At 42.3% G+C, this 22204-nt stretch overlaps 1 protein-coding gene across 1 annotated transcript in view; it reads right to left on the bottom strand.

The window, feature by feature from the left end:
- Window positions 1-325: 325 nt before the first annotated feature.
- CNTN6 (contactin 6) overlaps window positions 326-22204 on the bottom strand; it is a gene marked incomplete at its 5' end in the record, with an annotated part of 54822 nt that continues 32943 nt past the window's right edge. Inside the window, 12 exon segments of the mRNA XM_057378264.1 lie at window positions 326-791; window positions 1460-1628; window positions 2360-2472; window positions 5718-5904; window positions 7646-7761; window positions 8258-8492; window positions 10651-10721; window positions 14217-14366; window positions 14627-14785; window positions 15576-15693; window positions 16079-16254; window positions 18348-18475. Of these exon segments, the coding sequence (XP_057234247.1) occupies window positions 658-791; window positions 1460-1628; window positions 2360-2472; window positions 5718-5904; window positions 7646-7761; window positions 8258-8492; window positions 10651-10721; window positions 14217-14366; window positions 14627-14785; window positions 15576-15693; window positions 16079-16254; window positions 18348-18475 (1756 nt within the window).

A 22204-nucleotide genomic window follows, 5' to 3' on the forward strand; every position in this document is an offset into this window, starting at 1 on the left:
GAACAGATTTTGCATGGAAAAGTCCTTTAAAATGGTTTGAGAATATATCTGATGGTATAAAAGCTTCACTTAGCTCTGGTTTGAGGCCTGCTGGTGTTTTCTGTGGAATTCAATGTGTTTGGGGTTGGTCCACAGGACTCCTTTTAAATAAATTCCCCTTTTCAGCAGAAAATAGCACAGTACACTTAAAATAAAGCATTTTATGACACCTCCTCTAATACAGACAAGTGCAAAAAGTAAACAAATAGYTTTTATTGAATTTAAAGTCGTTTTGGTTTTTTTTTTTTTAACAGGTTACATCGAAGAACAGGAGATAAATATCCACGTCACAACAGTTTGCAAYCTCTTCTTCCCTCTGTGGCATCAGCTCAGTTGACATTCCATGAAATTGGTATTACAGTAACAACCACTTGGAAAAAAATCTGAGACCTCCCACTTTACAATCCCAAATTACTTTTGGAGCCACTCCATTTAATGAATGCAGGTAGRTTCATCCACTCATTTCCAAACCTATTTTTAAAAATTCATGGAATATTGATACCAAATGTTTTCATAATGATAGACCATTTCTCCTTCCCTCTCCCCTCCCCAGTGCTGCTCTTTGGCAGGGATGTTGTTATGGTGAAGAATTAAGATAAAATCTACATTTTTTTAATTTTAGAAGTCCATGGCTGAGTGTTGCTTGACCCATCAAAGAAAAGGATTCAGGAGAACAGAACTCAACAACAGCATCCCAGATGTCAATGTGTGGTTTATCCTTTGGGATAATTTTATTTCTCCAGAGCTTAAACCTGTAAAAGTGCATGCAAACAGAGGTAAATCTGTGACCAAAATCAGCTTTGCTTTGCATTTTAGCTTTGCAGCAATCTCTGTTTTATTTTCAAGAAGAAACATTGTCCATAAATGTTATTTCTTTAATAAGTTGTGGAACTATTCCATGGGGCAGGGTTTTGGGTCAGCTTCCTGGGATTATTTTCTTTAAGAGGGTTTTGACTATTTTGTTGCAAAAGTATTATAAATAGATATATTTATCAGATAAAAATGCTCCATTTTCCATGAATAATGAAGTATTTATGGGATCAGARRCTGCACCCTGGGCCACCCCAYCYCAGMCWTKGGACAGGGCTGAGCTTCCCCATCCCATCACAGCTCCAGAGAAGATTTAGAGCCACATTATGTGGGAGATCTTTTACTTGCACAAAGAATCTTATTCCTGTGACCTTCCCTGAGCTCTGCAGGCCAGGCCAGTGGAGAAAATAAGGCGTGGAGCCAAATATTTTATCTTTTATAGTATCAGGGATGAATTGATGGGACCCAGAACCAAAAAATCACCAGGAGGGAGGACACCTATGGCRAGGGAAAGGCTGGGAATCTGTTGTGCTTAGAGGCACAGATTTCTTGTTATGCAACAGCATTCAGAGAGGGAGGGGGGGGAAAAAAAAAACAACCTCTCACTTACTTGATATTTTTGGAATCCTAATTTCCTCACTGCTGCTGCCATCGCCGCCGTCGCTGACGGTTCTTATCTCGATGAGATAATCTTCTTCAAACGGGACCAGGAGTTCAGCTGAAGTGTTGTTTGTCTCCAGGATGTGTGCTTGGCCRTGCCTGTTCTGCCTGTACAGAATCTGGGCAGAAAGGGATGGGAAAACAAGAGTTAGTTCCTTTAGATTTTAAGTTTTAATGGATTTTTTTTGGGGGGGCTGAGAGATTCTTCTGTCGTGTTCCAAAGTTTTCAGAGCWCTCTCAGCATCCTGCAGGGTGTTAAAAGCCATTTAAAACAGGGGAATAAATTCTGYAGGATTTTGGGGTGAGTACCACAGCAGGTGGTTCCCTAGAACCCAAGGATAATCAGAGAATCCTGCACTTCAACCAAGCCTTAAAATAAATTTTATTTCCTTTCAAAGCAGATTTATAGGGGTGCTTTTTAGTTCTTTTACACAGATCTTTGCTTGAGTATCTTCCAAGCTCTCTTTTGAAGGTACATTTATGAATTGCCAGACAGTGAGAAGGTTTCAATGTGGTTTATGATTGCCTTTAATGCTTTAAAGACTGTTCTCTACTCCTTATAAATATGTGAAACTCCTTCCCTGGAGATGTGGAAGCAAGAAACTTTCAGCAAGTAAGATTACAAGGGAAAGGGGACAAGAGAAATGCAGGACTGGGGACAGAAAATCCCTGTGGTGGGATAAAGAAGGCCTGCTCTAATTGAGTATTTGTATAAACATCAGCCAACCATCCCAATAAATCCAGAAATGTCACAATTTTCCAGGTAATGAACACCTGTCTTTCCTCAATCTCTGTTTGCACCTCTGTTATAGCCAAAATATCTGATTAATGGGATAAGGAAATTACTCACTTTGTAGCCCAGCACCTCTGATTCATTCTCCATTGTTTTCACATGCTCCCAGTTCAGGCAGATTTTGGAATTTGTCAGCTTCCAGGCGATGTTGGCYGGGGGTTGACTTGGGGCTTTAAAAAAAAGAGATGATGATGATAATGAGATACAACAGAATATTAATTTTCGTGGTGTAGCTGAATGAGCTGCTGRTATGGGAGTAGCAAATGCTTGGGTGATTCAAACCTAAAAGAGTGAAAAAAAACATTTTCCAGTCCCTTATTGCTGTGGTATTAGTCAGAATAAAGATTTATTCATAGCCCAGAACCTCTGACTGTGAGACTTCATTTGCAAAATTAGGCACAGCCTGACAGTGTCTGACAGTTCAAGTTATATTTGGGAGATTTTGTGGAAGGAAAGTGTTGTTCCTCTCTGTATTTCCATGTCCTAGAGGATGTTTTKCTGTCTGGATCTCAGCAAAAGCTGAAATTGAGAGCAAACTACAGAAGCTGAGATTTCCATCAGCCAGGACAGGTTACAAAGAGCTGCACATGAAAGTCTCCATGTGATCCACCACGAAACGTTGTAGGATTTCATAAATTCTCAGCACAATAGTTTGAGAGCAAAGGCTTTTTGTACCTAAGCATGAGAACTTTGAAAATTTGCCTACAAGAGCCTGGAATCGAATCGATGTGAATTTCTGAGGGTGGGATGGGGCTTTGAACCAGAGCTCGGATTTGGGACAACACAAATTCTCCTTTTCCATGGCCCATCCTTCTGGGCCCTGCTGGGTGGTGCCACAGGAAAGAAGGATTGGAACAGAAGGAAAAAAAAAAAAAAAGGAGGAAAAATTTTGGAGAAACACATTCCAGGCCTAACTTTAAAATGTTTAATTCTGGGATCCTTCCCTTCCTGCTATATGTTGGTGATTCATGGATGGCACTTGGAARGAACAGTTGATTTGGTGACAATTTCTTTCATTTTCCACAGAGATAAAGGAAATTGATGGGCTCTGCTGTTTCATATCCATCTGCCTCATGGCTGGGGAGAAGTTTAATCCATCCCACTGGTGGGGAATTAGGTGGTGGTGGAGCTCCCAGGTGAATATCCAGGGATGTCCTTCCATCACCCACACTGTCAGTGTTGGGAAAGATTGATTTTATTTTGAAGAAATTTATTTACTTTCACATACATCAAACTGCAGATTTGTTTAAATATTGCTTGAAAGCTCTTTGTTGCTTTCAGGAAATATTTTATATAAGGAATTGGATAACAAAATAGTCACAAGAGGCAAAGGATGTCAAATACTTCATTGGTTGTGCACTCTGAAGAGGCATGAAATCACTCAAAAATGGGTGAATTACTGCCTTGTCCAAAGCTTTTTGACTCAGAAACTTAAAGCCCTCTTAATTCATGATCTTGGGGCTGAAAAACCACCACAGGAGGACTGAAAAAAAAATTATATTTGGGTTTTTTTTTTCATTCAAAACCAGAAAAAAGTGGTAACAGCACTTTCCTAAATCCATAGGAATATCTGCAAGCAAAACCAAACATTTCCTAATGGACTAACATTAGCCAATTATTTCCTCAATTAATTTATTGTCATCAACATTATCAAGAATAACAGAAGTCCCACATATCTGCTTGGTTATGGAGGTACTGATGTCATGGTTTAGGAAAAGCCTGGCTTTGTGGCTGTGCTGAAAGGGAAAGGGAAAGGAGAAGGAGAAGGAGAAGGAGAAGGAGAAGGAGAAGGAGAAGGAGAAGGAGAAGGAGAAGGGGAAGAAATTGAAGAGGAAATGGGAGAGGAAGAGAAAATTGAAGAGGAAGTAGAAGAGGAAGATGAATTCCTGAAATCTATGCCCTATAATTAAAACAGAAGAGAACAACTCCTTTTGGAGCCGTGACCATGGTTTGAGGACATCAATCCCCTTTTTTTGGGTATTTTTAACCCAGATGTGCCCTCAGACCTTGCACTGGTCTCAGATCTGAACATTTTCATCAGAATCTTTGGCAGAAGGGTCCTTCCAGTCCTGCTGAGTCCCTGCCATAGCAGGAACCCAGAGCTGTTACTGTGGATGCTCCAGATGCACTCTGTTTACATTCTCCTGACAGATGATCTCCCCTCATATTGCAAGTGCTTGCATCTTCCACAGACAGAGCTTGAAAATTTAATCTATATATTTAAATATTAAAAAGGTTATTTTGACTTTAATTTTTAAATGAGCCATTAGCACGATCCTGAATTTGACAGAAGATAAAGTCGATGTAAAACAAAAGCAAATTTATTCCTTCTGTGTTTTGTCATTTGACTGCCACGTCTTTAACTTGTCTTTCATAGAGATGAACATAGGAATAGAGGGAAAAATTCCCAGAGATGAATCTATTTTCTGTTGAAAAATGGACTGTGAGAAAAATCATAGAATGRTAGAGTGGTTTGGGCTGRAATAKAATTTAAAATTTCATTTCAATCARCCCCCTGCCATGGTCAGGGACACCTTCYACCATCTCAGGTAGCTCCAAGCCCTRTCCAACCTGGCCTTGGACACTGCCAGGGACAGGTCCTGTTGAGCCCTTCAGAAATACCTTCTCTGGCTTTATTTGTGATTGTTTTATTTACATTATATATTGTTTTTTTGGCAATTAAAAATTAATTAACTCATTCTACAAGTTGTTCCTATCTTGTGCTTGGAGTAGTGGCATGGAACAACACATAGAAAAGAGGAAAATTGGTGAAACACAGGACAAATATTCCTGTTTTATGCTAAAGGGCTGATCAATAATTTACTGGGATAATATAGTCCAAGGAAAACAAAACAGCAGAGGGCTTTACTTTTAGTATTAAAATTTTAAAAATTAATTACTAAATTGCATTTATATCAATGTATCCCTTATTCTGCCCTATGTAGTGAACAGTTTAGAGGTCTCAAAAACCTCTGTATTTGGTATCTTCAACAGCTTCCTTGAAAATCACCAAACGAACACAGCCTCACCCCAAAATCTCATTTGACCTGTGGGACATCCTTYCTTTGTTCACTCTGCATCTCCCTGAAATCCCCTGAAAGCAGGGGGGCTGCTGTTCCAAGGAACACAGAAATCCCCGCTTGTGGGCACTGATTTAGGACCAGAGGAAATTTCTTAGACCCAGATTTTATTGTCTGATTCCTGAAGTCCCAGATTTTGTTGTCTGATTTCTGAAGTCACAGATTTTATTGTCTGATTTCTGAAGTCCCAGATTTTGTTGTCTGATTTCTGAAGAAATTTAAGATTTCGGTTTCTTTGCCGTCAAAGCGTTTGGCAGCGATGGGTGACGATGAGCTGGAATGTCCTCGCCCAGCTGTGAATTTGGGACACTTCTCACACCAAACCCAGTACTCACGGGATTTTTTGGTGGTGACATTGACAGGGGTGCTSGAGGGCCCTGTCCCCGCGGTGTTGWACGCCCGRACCGTTGCGAAGTACACGGTGTTGGCTCTCAGACCGGTGATGTTCTTGGCCGTGACGTTCCCGCTGACCCTGACCTTCCCAGCTGTGCTTTCCTTGGGATCATCTGTCCAATATAAAACCTGGAAAGCCAGAACAAAGGACAGGAAATTCAGTGTTTTGCAGCAATTAGAGGCTTGGCTGGGAAGAAAGAGTGCTGACAAGGAAGATTTCGAGGAATACAGGAATTTTTGTACTCAAATCTAGGAGGATGTAAGCCCAGGCATGAATATTTATAGAGCAGCAATAACATTTCAGAGATTGAATCCCAATCCAATTGAATCCCAATTGAATCCCAAGGAGCTAAATTAAATCCTTAAGTTTGTAGATGTCCAGGAGGAAACCTTTGATRAGGTGAGAAATGATAAAAGCTTTGTTGGTTTTAGGGTTGAACACAATGAAAGAAAACTTTAAGAGATACAAAGGAACATTTATCTCAATCATCTGAGAGGTTTTTAATTATTTTGTGTCCTGGCTCTAGTTTTGAGTCAGTGACACCTATTTAGATCTGGTTTTTTTTTCAGTGAGTAATTGATTTGTGGACTGTACATGACTCTTACTACCTTCATTTCTACATTGCAATGATAGGACAGAATTTAAAGTATTTTTGTCTTGTTTTCCTCTTATCTACAATTTAAAAAAAAAATTAAAAACAAAAAAAAAAGAAGAAGAAGAACAAAGAAATTGCTTCACTGTGCAAGTAAAATACTCAGAAATATCTGACCTGGCTTAATCATGAAATCACAGAAACATTTAGGTTGGAAAAGATCTTTACCATTAGCTCAGCACTGCCAAGTCCAGCACTAACCCASRTCCCCAAGTGTCASATCCAYACRGCTTTTAAATCCCTCCAGAGATTCCCCACCACCATCCTCCTTAGATGTTGGAGTTAATGGTTGGATTTGATGTTCCTAAAKGTCTTTTTCAACCTAAATGATTCCATAATKCAAAGAGGAGGGAGAAKTTAAACMTTTCAATGCACCACAGCAYGAGCTCTGGGTAGCACTGGARGAAGTTTATTCTGCCYTGCTCTATTAGCAGTGCYACATGTGCCTGTCCCCAAATCTGAGCCCAGAAATTCTGGCCAGAGCTGCAGTTCTGGGCTGTAAATCCTCCTCATTATGTCAGGTGGGATATTGTTCCTAAGAGTCAGAGGAAGAGCTYCACGCTCTGTTGACTTGGGAGGAGTAACCAGAAGGCCAACAGGATTCCGGACAGGAAAGGGGCATTTTCAAGGTGTCAGAGCCCCTGACCCCATAACTCAGCCCTTCATCCCATAGCCCATCCCCTCACCCCACAGTCCAGTCCCTCACCCCATATCCTAGCCCCTGACCCCACACCCCAGCCCCTCACCTCGTAGCCCAGCTCTTCACCCCATATACCATCCCCTCACCCCATAACCCAGCCCCTCACCCCATAGCCCAGTCCCTCACCCCATAGCCTAGTCCCTGACCCCATAGCCCAGTCCCTGACCCCATAACCCAGTCCCTGACCCCATAACCTAGTCCCTCACCCATAGCCCAGCTCTTGGCCCCATATCCCAGCCCCTCACCTCGCAGCCCAGTCCCTCACCCCATATCCCAGCCCCTCACCCATAGCCCAGCCCCTCACCCCATATCCCAGCCCCTGACCCCATATCCCAGCCCTTCACCCCATATCCCAGTCCCTCACCCACAGCCCAGTCCCTGACCCCATACCCAGCCCTCACCCCATAGCTCAGCCCCTCACCCATAGCCCAGCCCCTCACCCATATCCCAGCCCCTCACCCATATCCCAGTCCCTCACCCCATATCCCAGCCCCTCACCCATATTCCAGCCCCTCACCTCGTAGCCCAGCACCCTGCCCGTGTGTCGGTTCCAGGGGATGGGCTGCCAGGACACCTCCACCGCCGTGGCCGACACGCTCAGTGCTGAGGCTCCCGCCGGGGCCATCTGGGGTTCTGGGAATGGGAAAACACAGCTCATGGGACATAGGGAGGTCACAGAGACAGTGGAACGGGAGGAGATTGTGGGGGGAACAGCAAGAAGAGCCCTGGTGTAACCACGAGCTTTACTCCACACTTATCATGGAATGTCAGCAAAACCCATTTTCAGAATTGACCATTCCCCATCTGCTGGGGGGGATTTTCAGAGCTTGTCTGCTCTGAGTGGTCTGAAAARMCAGAYCCTSTGAGASCTRCAYCTYWGMSTKYCYMMCASRYTTMSCARRWSSMYYRKSRGGWSMAMTGTKKGRAMWRRKMMWTKWAMYRARRMCYMTWCTGRAWATYTGCCCMTYGCTTTTTTYACYTCWGCTTCCYATCTCCTGCCTCACKTCTGCTATAAATATTCAAYGAGCAGCTTTGAGCWGGCTCCTTAAATCCCTGTGAGATCTTCCTGATCACACTTGGGACCCGCCAGCGCTACTCAGCCATTACTACAAAGAGTAACTTGCGTTACCATCCTCTCCAGAGTAGACGATGGAAATGGAGCTCAGGGTCCCTTCTCCCTCGTTGTTGTAGACACCGACTTTGACCTCAAAAGGAGACAGAGGTGTGATGCTCTCGTTCCTATAAACGTATTTGCTAGATTCCACCAAGGCCACCACTGCTTTGGTCCAGCTGGTCGAGCCCAGGGGCCGGAACATGATGATGTAGCCAAAACCTTCCCCRTTCTGGAGCTCTTCTGACACTGGCTGCGGTGACAAAGCAGTCAATAAAGGTTTGCATGTATCCACTGCTTTAATTGAATCTTCATGCCCTGGCTGTATTTTAGTGGTATTGATTTAGTTGGCTGTGCCCTGGAGAAGATAATAATGTTTGYCCCATCCGTCAATGTAATATTGAAATAAAAATCAAAATAATAAATCTATCGAGGCAATCAATTTAGAGACAAAAGATCTGATCAGCTCCATTAAAGTTGTCTCTTTCAGGCAYGAAGTTTGCAGAATTAAAAGCGCTTCACTCAGTACAAGTTGTAGCTTGTAGATTTTTTTTTTTTTTTCCCCCAAAGGGGCATAGGAATGCTAATTTTAAATAAATGATTTTAAAGAAAAAAAAGAGTTGTGAAGGAACAAATGTATACAAAGAAATATGTGTCAGCTGTATAATTGCCTGCTTGTGAGTACAGTGCTGATCTATTTTTTTAGCAAACAGAAAGCCTCGAGTGCATGAACATATTCTTATTTAAGTTTTCAGAACAGAAAYGTTCCTGCAAGTCAACATGGCAGAATTAATGTTTCTATTAATAAAATCTCATGTCAAGTTCCGTATGAAAGGCTCAAACTGAACAGGCAATTACAGCAACACCGTGTCCAGCATGAAGTTCCGTTTCTCACGGGATAAAAATACTTCCACATGGGCTTCTCAAAGCAAGAGGACATTTATGAAACAAAATCAGGATTAAATGGAGGAAGGAAGCATTTCTCAGTAGAAGTTCATTTATTTCAGATGCTTGCATCAAAGGAAGGGGTATGGAAAAGCAGCATGGAAAATGGTGCAAAAAGAGAAATGGGGTCAGAACCTGATTCCCAACTCCAACCTCTCCTCCTGCAAACTCTTGGGAGCACAAACAGCATGAGATGATGGGGGRAAATCTGAAAGCACTTCAGAAGATTTCAGGGCACTTATGTTGTTATTTTCATCATAAATTCTTTCTAATAGTAAAAACAATGATAATAAACCTGCCCTGGCACTTGTGACACGTGTCTTTCCTTCAGTGTTTTACAAATATCAATTCCCCAGTACTTCCCTTTCCATCTCTTTTCCAGTCCTGAGAGAGTTAAACGTGARGGATGATGGCTCACTGGGGATTTATAAGAGTTCAAGCTACTTTCTAGAGCATTTAATTTGTTTTTGAGGCTTCTGTGACCTCAGATTTAATCAAGACATTTAGTGAGCTCATCACAGAAAGCCACAGAGTCGTTCAGAGTTGTTAGCTGGCCATAATTAGGATTTCTTCTGACTGTTTTTCAGGACACACTATGGAGTCCAAAAGGATAATTTGATTGAGATCTCTCAGGTTGTTTTCGATTTTCATGTTCTTCTGCTCCCAAAGAGRAGATGAGCAGAGGAGAAAATGAAACAAAAGAGTGAAAGGTGTRGAGGGAGGGAAACTTAGTTCAGGGAAAGTGGAATTTCACTGTTTGCAGCACGGGGAGGGCAAAACCTCAGCAGTGCTATTTATCTAGTAGGGATATTTTTTAAATTTCTTTTACTCTGATTTTTGACACTTTGACCAAGCAGCTGCTCCATCAGTGCAGGGCTTTGCCAGAGGCTGCCTGCCTTCATCCCAGTGCCTGTGGGAGGCTGGAAAAGGAGGCTCCTTCCCACAGCACTCTGAAATGACCTGTGCTCACCCTTTGCAACTTGCCTGGTATTAACTGCTCTGAAAATGTGTATTCTTTGCTCTCGCTGGAGTGCTGGAGAATTAAAGGGCTCATCTCCTTTAACGCATAATAGGATATGTCTTGTCAGCACAGTGTTCCAGAATGGAAAACATGTAAACAAAAGTAGGAAAAATGTAAATGCAGAAAATGGCCAAGCAGATTAGTGTGTTAAGCACCTCCTGCACAATGGAGATAAGAGGGTTATAGAGACTTCTAAACATCTTTACAACATGCCTCTTAAACTGTTTATTTCTATAAATTGTTCCCTATAACACAGAAAACTTGCTGTATGTCTTACAGGCTGTTTGCTCTCCACTTCCAGGGTGAAATGCAGGGTGAAATGCAGGGTGAAATCCAGGCTCCACCAAAGCCAGTGACCAAAAGCCTATGGATTTCAGCAGGGCTGTGATTTCACCCGTGGATTCTTCCCCATTAGACAGCAGAGGTTAATTGGGCTAAGAATTACCTCCCATGTGATGACGAGCTCAGAGCGGCTCCCTCCTCCTCCTCCGATGTTTGTCGGTGGCACCACAGGAACTGGAGAAGAAAAGGTGTCAGTGTTTGCAGTTGGCTCCCCAAGGCTCAGTCCTGGGCCATGGGGATGGTTTTAGGATGGTCTGGACAAAGGGATGGAGGGAGTTCAGAGATGGCATTAATTTGGGTGGGATTGTGGATCTGCTGGAAGGATCTGCAGAGGGATTGGGTGAGCTGGACCCATGGGATGGGGCCAGTGGTGGGAGGTTCAACGAGGTGAACTTCAGGCTCCTTCTCCTGGGTCACAACAGCACCATGGAGAGCTCCGGGCTGGGAAAGAACCCTTGGGAAGAGCCCCATCAGGGAAGGACATGGGAGTGCTGGTGACAGCAGCTGAATGTCACACAGGTGTGCCCAGTGAAGGCCAAGGTCACCTGGCCTGGACCAGCAAAAATGTGGCCACAGGACCAGAGCAGTGATTGCCCCTCGAGGGCAGTGTCCAGTTCTGGACAAGGAGCTCTGCACAAAGACCTTGGAGGCTTTTCCAAGTGGGTGATCAGAGCATTTCCCCCCTCACCTGCAGCCATTCCTCCTCTCAGCAGGTGGAACAGGGATTACACTGCACGACAAATCATTTTAAATGAACTGAAATGATGTTTGCACGCTTTCAAGTTTCTAAGGCTGAAGCCACAGATGCATTTGATACACGAGTTCCCTGGTTCAAAAAATTAATTAAAGAACTAGGAGCATCAAGTATCTGACATTATTATGCCTCATCAACTAATTGGCAAAATGATGTTCCATTCAGGCTGTAGTTGCAACACTACTGATTTACTAATTATGCATTTGTTCAGTAAACATGTTGTTGGAGCAATATATTAATTTTTTTAATTGGTTGTATGCTTTTCTTAGCAAAATCAGAACTCGCAATTTGCTTTTCTCCTTCTCCTAAGAATGTAAGTGTCCCAAAGTTGGTTGATTAGGGCTGRATTTCTGCAGCATTCCCCAGGTGTKTGGCACCAGAGSTAYRGGATTGAGATCAGGGAACTGTGCTGAGGTTCAAGGGACTCATGATGGAGAGGCAAAGAGAATATCAGCATTTTCTGCCTCTTGCTCTGTATTTCTTCTTTAAAGTMCCKTTCAACCCAAACCATTMAATGATTCTCTGATATAATGCCCTTTTTCAGCTGCTGAAAAAGTGTAAAAGAAGAGGACATCCCTGGAGCTGGCAGAGACAGGAAACCTGTTCAGGACATTTGGACCGGTCACCTCCAAACCCATTTATTAGAAATGTTAAGATTGTTTTGTCATTCCCTTCATTCAGCTCTCACTGTCTGAAAAYCTAATGTGTAGGGTGAGAAATAAGTGGATACTTGAACCTCAAAAAGCTTTTTTTCAGAGATTTTGGGCAAGTTTTGCCAGATCTGCTTGTCCTTCCCATTGACAAATGCATTAGCCCAGTTCCAGGGGTGRCAATAAAAGCAACGGGGCTTTAAGTTCACAGAAATTGATGTCAGCACATTATYATTTCCAGATTCCAGTCCATGTATAAATCTCTATCTAATTTCATCTTCCAGAAACGGGTGGAATTTCAGGATAATGTTGCTGTGCAGCCATAAAAGTGAGTGCAAGTGCAAACAGTCTGGGCTCTTCTGGAGGCTTTCRCAGAGCTGTTGGATTCTGTCACTCACAGCCAATGTCTGGGCACATCAGAGGCAAATAATCTCAGACTGACAAGAGCTGCATGGAAAATGCAAAACAAACTTTCGAGCCTGGTGTTTCACTGTTTCATGAACCAACTGATGCTCAATTAGCTCATGTGTTAAATGTGTTCAGCGCTTACGACATTTGCATGGGGAAAATTTCGYGCTACTGCTCAGCAGAGCCTCAACTGGGTCAGAGTTGAGAAACAGATGAAAATTTACGGCTGAGTGCGCCAACAGAGGCTCAATTAATTTTCAGCTCCATTTTAATGAAATGAACAGTGGCTCATTTGCATCCACAAGTCTACTAATGCTCAGATTTCAGCTGGCAAAATAGTTACTACAACAGCAGAGCTCAAATTCACCCTTTTCAGGCCAGGTGTTTGGTGTCCACACCCTCCTGCTGATTTCAGTTTCCTATTCTGATTAAAAAATTAATGAAAGCTCTTATTCTCTCCCTGTTTTGAGAAGTGAAGGGGTTAAGCAACTCAAACCTGAAGTGAGTCTTTCTGTCCYCTTTGTTAAACTTCAGACTGAGCTACTCTGTAAGGAAATAATCTTCCCTGTGTTATTGCCATGATAAATAACAATAATTTCATTGTTTCTTTCTCCTTGCAGCCCCAGTCTTGTGAATCCCTCGAATAAATAAATAAATAAAAGCTTTMAAAGATGAAAGCTTTCACTGACTGCATGGTTTGGAATATCCCACTTTACAAAGCCCCACGGTGGTAACAGCAACAAAAACCTTYTCAAGATTAATTTGGGCTTTGTGATCAATCATGTAAGGGAGAATATGTATTTGTGCCATTCTGCTGGGAAATTTAAAAACTCTGACCTCCTCTAGAAGGTGCTGGGGGTTGGAACTAGATGGTGCTTAAGGTCCCTACCAATCCAAGCCACTCTATTCCCAGAAACAAATGGATTCCACATTCTAAAATAAAAAAAAAAAAAATAAAAAAATTCCTTCTGTATAATGTACAATATTGTGTTTTGAGTTCTGTCCTGAAATGCAGCCTGCCAAACTTCAGAGCTTGGCAAATGAGATAAACAGAGGAGAGAAAGTGGATTGTAAAAGCTGCTTCCCTTTTACTGCTTTCTGTCCTATAAATACTGATTTTATAGGTGGGAGAGAGTTGATAAGCAGGGGGCTGGGAGGAACATAAAACAAACCAAAGGTTTGGGCTGCAAATAAATTGTAGGAAACTGAGCAGGTGAAAGGAGTGACMGTGTGGTCAYCCAAGAATGAGGCTGCTTTCCACGAGGTTCCAGCTCCCAGGAGATRAATGAATAAAGGACAGATGGACAAGAGAGTAAGGATCCACTCTGGAGCCAGGGCAAGCTGATGGTTTCACTGGGCTTTGGGTGCTGCCAGTGATTTCCTCCAACACCCACAAAAAAAAAATAAAATAAATAAAAGCCAAAATCCTGCTCCTTCTGGTGGTCAAACACCTCAGCAGCCAGGGCTTGTGCTGGGATATCCAGMGAGTGCAGTTATCATTTCATGTGAAACTCCCGGAGCAGGGTAAAATCCTGCATTTAATTGGAAAAACACAAATGTTTCTCCTCAGCTGCCTCAGTGAAAGGTTATTTGCATTCAGGCATTTGGGACATACCAAAGGCAGGACCCCAGGCCAACTCCAGCCTTTGTCAAGGAATCCCAAAATGGTTTGGGTTGGAAGGGACCTCAAAGATAACTTAATGCCATGGGGTGGGGCATCTTCCACTAGCTCAGGCTRTTCTGAGCCCCATCAGGTGTTCTGGTGGAAGGTTCCCTGCCTTTGGAATTGGGTAAATAACCCAGTAAAATTCCCTCACCTGGAAACTGGAAAAAAACAGGCAGAAAGCAGGGCCTTACCTGCTGCTTTGGTCCTCAGCAGAGCTGATGGTCTGCTCGGCTCCCCGATCCCAACGCTGTTGCTGGCAACAACTCGGAATTCATATTCAACCCAGGGGCTTAAATCCACCACCGTGGCCTTGTGAGTCCTGCCATTAATGACCTCAGGAGCTAAAGGCAAGCACAACACCAACAATGGATTTTTGAGGAAATTAATTGTACATGAAAATTAACGTATAAGTGAAAACAAATCCAAGAAAACTCCTGAATTTCTCACCTTTTGAGGAAATTAATTGTACATGGAAATTAATGTATAACTAAAAACAAATCCAAGAAAACTCCTGAATTTCTCACCTATTGAGGTAATTAATTGTACATGAAAATTAATGTATAAGTGAAAACAAATCCAAGAAAACTCCTGAATTTCTCACCTGTGGCCACTGCCTGCCATCCCACCGAGAAGGGAGTCCTGGTCTGCACGCTGTAGATCTGCACTGGGCTGTTGTTATCTACTCCAGGCTTCCAGGACAAGCCAGCAGTCGTGCTAGAAACATGTTCAACTTTAACATCTTCTGGTGGACCTGGGGGGCCTGATACCATYGGCATTTTAAGAGGAAAATATTGGCAAGAGAAGATTCCCCGCCGGAACGGGTCGGGCAGCCCTCACTTGCTGAAGTCAGGGGAATTATTCATGAAGCTGCAGTGTCATAAAAGCAGCACAAGCTCTAACTGATGGCTCCACGCCTGGATTACATTTTTACGAGTCAGGGAAATTAATGTCTTGATGTTGCTAACATGAAAACTACAAACAAAGGAATGATTTCTTCTTTTGTCTGACAAAGAAAGGCACCCRGCGTTGTCTTTCGTTGAACTATCGAACATTCTGAGAATTCCCACTGAATTTTCAGAAAGAATGCAGTATGGTGCACTACACAGATTTCTGATTTCTCTTAGGATTTACAGATCCGCTCCCATGACGGCATTTCCTCACTGCTGGCAGTAAAAAGCTGAATTTGAAAATATTATTTCATATTATCTCCAAATAGGGGAAAGGAATGAGGTTTTTTGATTTTCCCAGCCTGCACAGTGACCCAGGGATGCCTGGAGGAAGTGACAACAYTGCTGAAATCAGAGGATTTCCCTCTGACCTGCGTGGCCCCAAAATTTTGTCTTTCAGAGAGACCAAGACAGAATGGCAGAGGTTTCACCAGGTTGGCTGAACACCAGGATCATGCTAGCCACAATCTGGGGCCAAGAGYACCAGAGATAAAACATTTCACATTGAAATATGGAACTGATATCCTAGGAATCATTGAAACAACAGCTGATGTAAAAAATTCCTAATTCCTCCAGATCTGTGTGTCTCCAGTACAGACATACCTCTGACAATTATATCTGCTGCTGCAGATTGGCTGTCTAAAGAAGTTTGCACCGTGCACACATATTTCCCAGAATGATGGAGCTGAATATTCCTTATCATCAAATCCCCAGCAGATTCCTGGAAAAAAAAAAAAAAAAAAAAAAAAAAAAAAAAAAAAAAAAAAAAAAAAAAAAAAAAAAAAAAAAGGTAAACTAATCACTCACAACATGCTTTCCATACTGGGCATTTTTATAAATTGCTCAATATTAATAAAGAATTCAGCTTTTAAATTAAAATATTCATGGCTATCATCAGTTTCTTTCATGGGGACATTTTTATTATGGCTTCACAAATAACTCAAGCGCCTTTATGAAATTTAGGGAAGCAAAATAAATGGTTGCAGCCCTTGTAAAGAAACAGTGATTTGCCAGGCGCATAAACAGCGAGGGAGGAATTATGATAAACAGTTGTGCCGTGTAAAGGCTGTGGTGAGGAGTTTCATTAAGGAGTTTGGGGAACTCACCCTTCCAATCCTTTCAAAGTGATGGATTCCTCTGCTCAAATCGATCCTCTGGCCATTGAATKCCCACGAGAATGCCACGTCCAGGGAGGGGTCATGGGACACCTGGCATGGCAGGACAATGCTCTCCCCAACGGTTGCATCCGTGTCAGAAGGTGGAATAGTGATGAAAGTCCTTTCTGAGGAGACAAAAAAATAGATATTTTAAATTAAAATGCATATAAAAATCGCAGTTATTGAAGGAGTTTTGGGAAAGGATTTCAAATTGGCCAAATGTTCTGTAATAAAAGGTATTCTCTCTACTTTGGTGATTATTTTAGACCACTCCTATGGCAGCACCAGCCCCACCACTCAGTTGTGTGATGTCAGRGGAACACCCTAAATTAGTTCATATTTCTATTAGGAACACCCTAAATTATATGACTTCATAAAGCCCATCATCAATAGTTATGATTTCAGTCAGAAAGTGCAGACTTCATTACAACTCTTAAAAATGTGCCCGAGGGCTCTTCAAACTTGAAGGATTCTCCTGACCAAAAAACTGCAGCAAAAGCAAAATTGCTGCTCATCCCCACTTCCTCTATTCATCACCATCCTTAATCTTTATTTATGTCAGTACAACTTTGCTCCACAGCAAACCTCATGTTACAGCTCCAAAGAAGCTCCCACACAGGAAAATTATTTATTTGATCCATTTTAACCCGTTACATTGAGACCCAAACTTGCAGCTGTTATGAAGAGAGGTATCAGCTCGCTGAAGGGAAAAAAATAGGTTTATATGGCTTGGAAAGAAAGAGGTTTATATGGCTTGGAAAGAAATAGGTTTATATGGCTTCACTTGTGTTGATGTGACTGGCAGACAGATTGGAGATAACAACCACTTTGTTGTAAGCAATTCCCTTGAATAAAGCTTTTGTGCATGAAAGTGTTGTGAAATGGTGAGGATTTAGACACATGTAGAAAATGAGAGCAGAATCTCTTCGACGATATTAATATGTCCTGGAAATAATGTGAGAGGAGGAGAAGGAAATGTGTGAGAGCTGTGTTAGTGCGGTGCTCATCACAGYTCAACTCCTCTTGTTGGAAATCACAGAATTCTGGGGCGGTTTGGGTTGGAAAGGACCTTAAACCCCACCCAGTGTCAAACCCTGCCATAGCAGGGACAGTTTCCACCACCCCAGGGTGATCCAAGCTCTGTCCAAATGCTTTTACTGTAAAAAAACCTCCTTTATTGCTAGCATGAACCAATATGTCTCCACCAAATAAATATTGAAATCTGTCCTTTTTGGAATTATGCTGGGTTTGGGCATGATGTGTGTTTTTGAGTAGTGAGAGCAAAAAAAAAAAAAAATTTATTATGGTACTCCCATCCTCTTGCACCTCTCGTTGTATCCTCCTCATCCCCACTAATGCAGAATGTTYGCTTGGGTGATATTTTCTGCTTTTTTTATGGGCTTGTCTTCAAAACTTCCACCTCAAATACTTCTAAAAGCTTCTTAAAAGCTCTTGGTTCTGCCTGATCCATCCATCTCGCTTAGCAACAGCAAACAGGCACTAAATGGCAAATCCCATTCCAGAGGAGGGAAGAGGGAAGATGTTGTGAGTGCTGGAGGTGTAATAAAGACTTCTCCCACAAAGAATAAACAACTCAATGAGCAGCAATAAACTTAATTTGCACATTAGCTATGCTTTCCCAAGTTCTGACATTTCAGTTGAAAATAATGCTGAAGCAATGAGGCCTATAATTGAACAGCCCAAACTTCTCCAGAGGGGAAACAAAAACAAATGTTCCCTGCAAACAAGATCGTTTTTATACCATGTTTGTTACTCAGTGTTTTAATAAACTTCATAAATGCCAAACAAAATAATGTGGGGTTTTTTTTTCATGTTTTAATGGGATTTTCCCATATTGAAGCAATGTATGGGTCATGTGAAAGGGGACAGAGCCTTAATGAAGTCAGAGCTGCTGAAACCCTGAAATTTTGGGTGTTTTCATCTCTGGCTGTGCTGCAGCACCAGCTCAGGTCACACTCTGAGCTGTATCAGTGCTAATTGCTCTGTCAGAAGGTGAATATTRAAAAGTTTTTTTTGCCAGATGCAAAGTTAGGGAGGAGGTCATACTGCAGGCTGCAGCAACCATCTTGTACTACTGAAAACAAGGAGGTGAAGAGAAAAAAATTCCAAATTCAAATAAGAGAATCCCAGAATGGTTTGGGTTGGAAGGGAATTTAAAGTTCGTCCTGTTCCACGAAAGAAGGAAACACTGAAATACCTTTCACAATCAGGGTCCCCGAGTTTCTGGCAGATCCAAACTGGTTTGTGGCCACACAGGTGTAAACCCCAGCGTCTGCCTTGGTGATATTGAAGATCCTGAGGCTGCCATTCTCCAGGAATGCCACCCTGGGGAAAAAAAAAAAACCAAACAAAATGGAATCATAGAAGCCCAGAACAGCTTGGGTTGGATGGGTTCTTACAGCTCATCCCACCCCTGCCATGGCAGGGACATCTTCCACTATCTCAGGTGGCTCCAAGCCCCATCCAACCCAACCTTAGGCACTGCCAGGGCTGGGGAATCCACAACTTTTATGGGCAAAAACAGAAAAATAAAAGCAAAAAAGATTTCTGCTAGAGGAATAGTAACAGAAATCCAACGCTACTTTTAATATTGAAATGTTATGAGTTTTCTCTTCTACAGCAATCTGAGTATGTGTTAACCTATTTTCACCTCTGCTGCTTATTAATTTCCATATTAGAAATGTTCTGTTGGCATACTGGGCTTGATCATTGATTATCCAGGAGACTTTCTTACAGCAAAATCTGGAGTCTCAAGAAAAAAGTCAGAAGACACAACTTGCTACTGAATTTTGTTATTTTTTATCATGAGATGCTTTATTTTTTTACAGATCCTGGTGTTCCTAAGCCAAGCTAAAGTTGTGTGAGAGCCCAGCTGCCTGTGGAATTTTTTCAGCATTATTAAAAGATATTATCAGACTGGCTGAGATGYTCAAATACCACCTCACAAGCCCAGGAACCAAATCAAATTCAGCACTGTCTGAAAGGGCCCCAAACCACCTTGGAGTTGTTGATATCAGTTTGCAGAGTACTGGGAAAATCACATTTAATGGCAATTTCAGGACCACTCCTGGGTTTTATGGGCAAAATTATTTTTTAAGCTTCTTTCTATATATTTTTTTTTTTCATGTTAATGAGGTGCTTTAGGATGTCAGTAGAAGGTTTGGCACATGATTTCCTTGGGTAAGCTGCCACAGTGTGCCTGACACCCTTCTGCTGTCACAGAGAAGGGCACAAATCAGAATTTTGGGGATTTTCTTCAGGAACACACAGAACACACACCTAAAAGCAGAGGATTTTAAAATCAAAACTGAATTAGCTGAGCAATGGACTTTAGAATAGAAAATATTATTCTGAAATATTTTAGATTTTTTTTTAACCAGCTCTTCAACACCCACGTGCTGCACCTGGTAAATGTGGAATTTCTGGACCAAATTTTTTCTGAGTTTAAAGGAAATTTAGGGCACGAAGGTCCTGGAAGCTGCATAAAAATAGGGTCAGAGTCTCCATGTGTTTCTCCTCTTGCCTCTAAGCTCAGTCCTTAACAGGATTCAGAGAATCTGCACCTAAATGCCACATTTCCTTACACTCAAAAAAATCCAGTGTAAATCACAACTCCACAGGAAAACGGGCTCCATTCACTTGCAGCAGCCCTGCATCACTTTTTATACCCCTCATTTAATTGACATGTAACTCTAATACAAGAATCCTTTCATAAAATAGAAAATCTCTAATTCATGCATCACAGCTTGGGTATTTAATATTTATTACTAACAACATAAGATTGGGTGATGTGCTGAATTATTAAAGGAAATGAACAATCACAAGAGCAGAAGTTGGAGCTGGCAGGAGCATCAGAACCATTAAACACACACACAAAAAAAAAAAAAAAAAAAAAGAAAAAAATCAGCACAGCATGTTTCTGTTTTCCAGTCTGGCATTTACACACTTGTAGCTGCAGGTGGAACACACATCAGACCTTGTCCTGATTCTGCTGCACTCTCTCAGCCTCTCAGCTGGGAAAGGGAAACCCTAAACTTGGATTTCTGGTGTTTTTCTTGCTTACATCCCCCCAGGTTCATGTCTYCCACACTCCTCTGACCTTTCCCTGCTCAGAGATGTTCTCCTGAGCAGGTCAAGGTGCGTTTAGGATTGCTGTCACTGGGCTGTGGAGCTGAGAGGGGAAGGGATTTGGGCTGGGATGAAAAATCTTTGTTTCCTTGGCAATAATGACGGGGTACTGCAGCAGCTGCTGGTTTGCCACTTGTGGCACAGGGAGGAAATAGGTTCAGGTTTAATAATCCATCATTTTAAACCAGAGCAGAGCAAAGCAGGAAGCAGCAAAGTCCACCCTTCAACACAGAGATCAGCTGGATGATCTTTTTTGGATAAGAAAGGATGAGTGAAGCTGGGTTAGGTTGGATTTTAGGGCAAGGTGTGTGAGGACCCACCTGTGCCTCTGTGTCAAAGGCAGCTTTGAACATGGAGAAACATTTCCAAATATTCCCCTTCTGCCTCTGCAATACTTTTTTTTTTTTTGCATTAATGATGCGTTTCCTCACATCAGCTCGCACCAGCCACCAGAAAAACTGCTGGTGATAAAACAGGGGATGCACTCGAGTGGCTGGGTAACATATGGTGTTCATCAAACAGTGTCCAAAGAGATTCCAGCGTGAATCAGCAAATGTTCACAAACTGGGTACCTGAATAATCATTTCTAACAAGCCACCTTCGTGTCTTTCTCTCCATCAAATATTGATGACCTGTTATTTTTACTGCAGTTGCACCTAAAAGCTCTGAGGTGCAAATTAAAATCCAGAGGTGGCATAAAGCAAAAAAACCACCTAAAACTACAATCTCAGTCCCCAAAAGCTTCAATGTAGGTAAATACACAGGAAAAAAAAAAAAAATCAGTAAAATACAGAATAGCAAAGGGGAGAAGCTTTGAAAGCTCTGTCTCAACCCCCGTGGGTTCTGGTTACAGCTTTTCCACTGAAGTTTGGTCATGCCTCAGATTTTTCATCCCTGTCTTCTCCATGATGAATCGAGACCTTGATAATTCCCATCTCTCTCATTTCGCCACTGAGAGGGGTTTGTACCCGCTCAAGAGCTGACAGTGTCGTGTTTGATCTGAGGAAAAGCTGTTCTGAAACAATATTTCAATGGCTGGGCAGGCTGAGGATGGAATGGCTCYTTCAGTGGATCAAAATGGAGCTTAGCAGAGAGAAAAATGTGAGAAATAGAAGCTCTTGAGCTGTTTGAAATGGGTCACGCTACCTAACGACAATTAGAGCGAGCAGTAAATAAAATACTCAGGCAGAATTTGTGTAGGAACACAAAGGACTCCAAAGTAACCAGTTTACAGGGGAAGGGAATTGAAGATAATTTTTTTTTAAAGTGAGAAATTTCCAGCTGTCCTGAGGTTTGTATMAGGAGAGGGGTGAGAAGACAGAGCACAGCAGAAAATCAAAAATGCTGCATTTCAAATGCAAGAAGAAACAGAGAAAAGCTCTCTGAAACAGAGCCCCAGTTACCAAGAGCAGCAGAGTCACCCTAAAGTCCCTCAGAGCCACGACTTTCTGCCCTGGGYGGGTTCACTTTGTCCTCTCCCATTTCTCTTCCCAAACACGGAGCTGTGGTGCTGAAGGCAATGGGAATATTTCCTTTAGTGGGCTTTGGAGCAGACTCTGACAAACAATTCAAAAAGCAGCTGCGAAAGGCACCTGCTGAAAGGCTGCCTGGRAAACATTTCCACAACACTGGAGGCTGCAGATAATAATTCTGAGCAGCTGCATCACAGGACAAGGTAATTCCAAGCGTTGTGATGAGACAGAAAAGTTTAACTCRTCCAACACAATGTGAGGAGAATATTTTGTCTGCCAGGAGAACTGGAATGCTCTCAGTAGATAAATAAGTGCTGGACAAGGGGGTGAAAGCACAAATCTCACAAGCAGGTGGAGAGCAAACAGCCAATGGGAGCTCAGCCCGGGAAAATTGAAAGTATAAAGAGGTGCAGCTTTGTGAGAATAAAGGATTTGTGCAAAGGAGGTGAAAGAG

The sequence above is a fragment of the Malurus melanocephalus genome, unplaced genomic scaffold (genome assembly GCF_030028575.1).
Source record: "Malurus melanocephalus ecotype Western Australia unplaced genomic scaffold, MMel_1.1 scaffold_351, whole genome shotgun sequence".
In the NCBI taxonomy this organism is placed as follows: Eukaryota; Metazoa; Chordata; class Aves; order Passeriformes; family Maluridae; genus Malurus; species Malurus melanocephalus.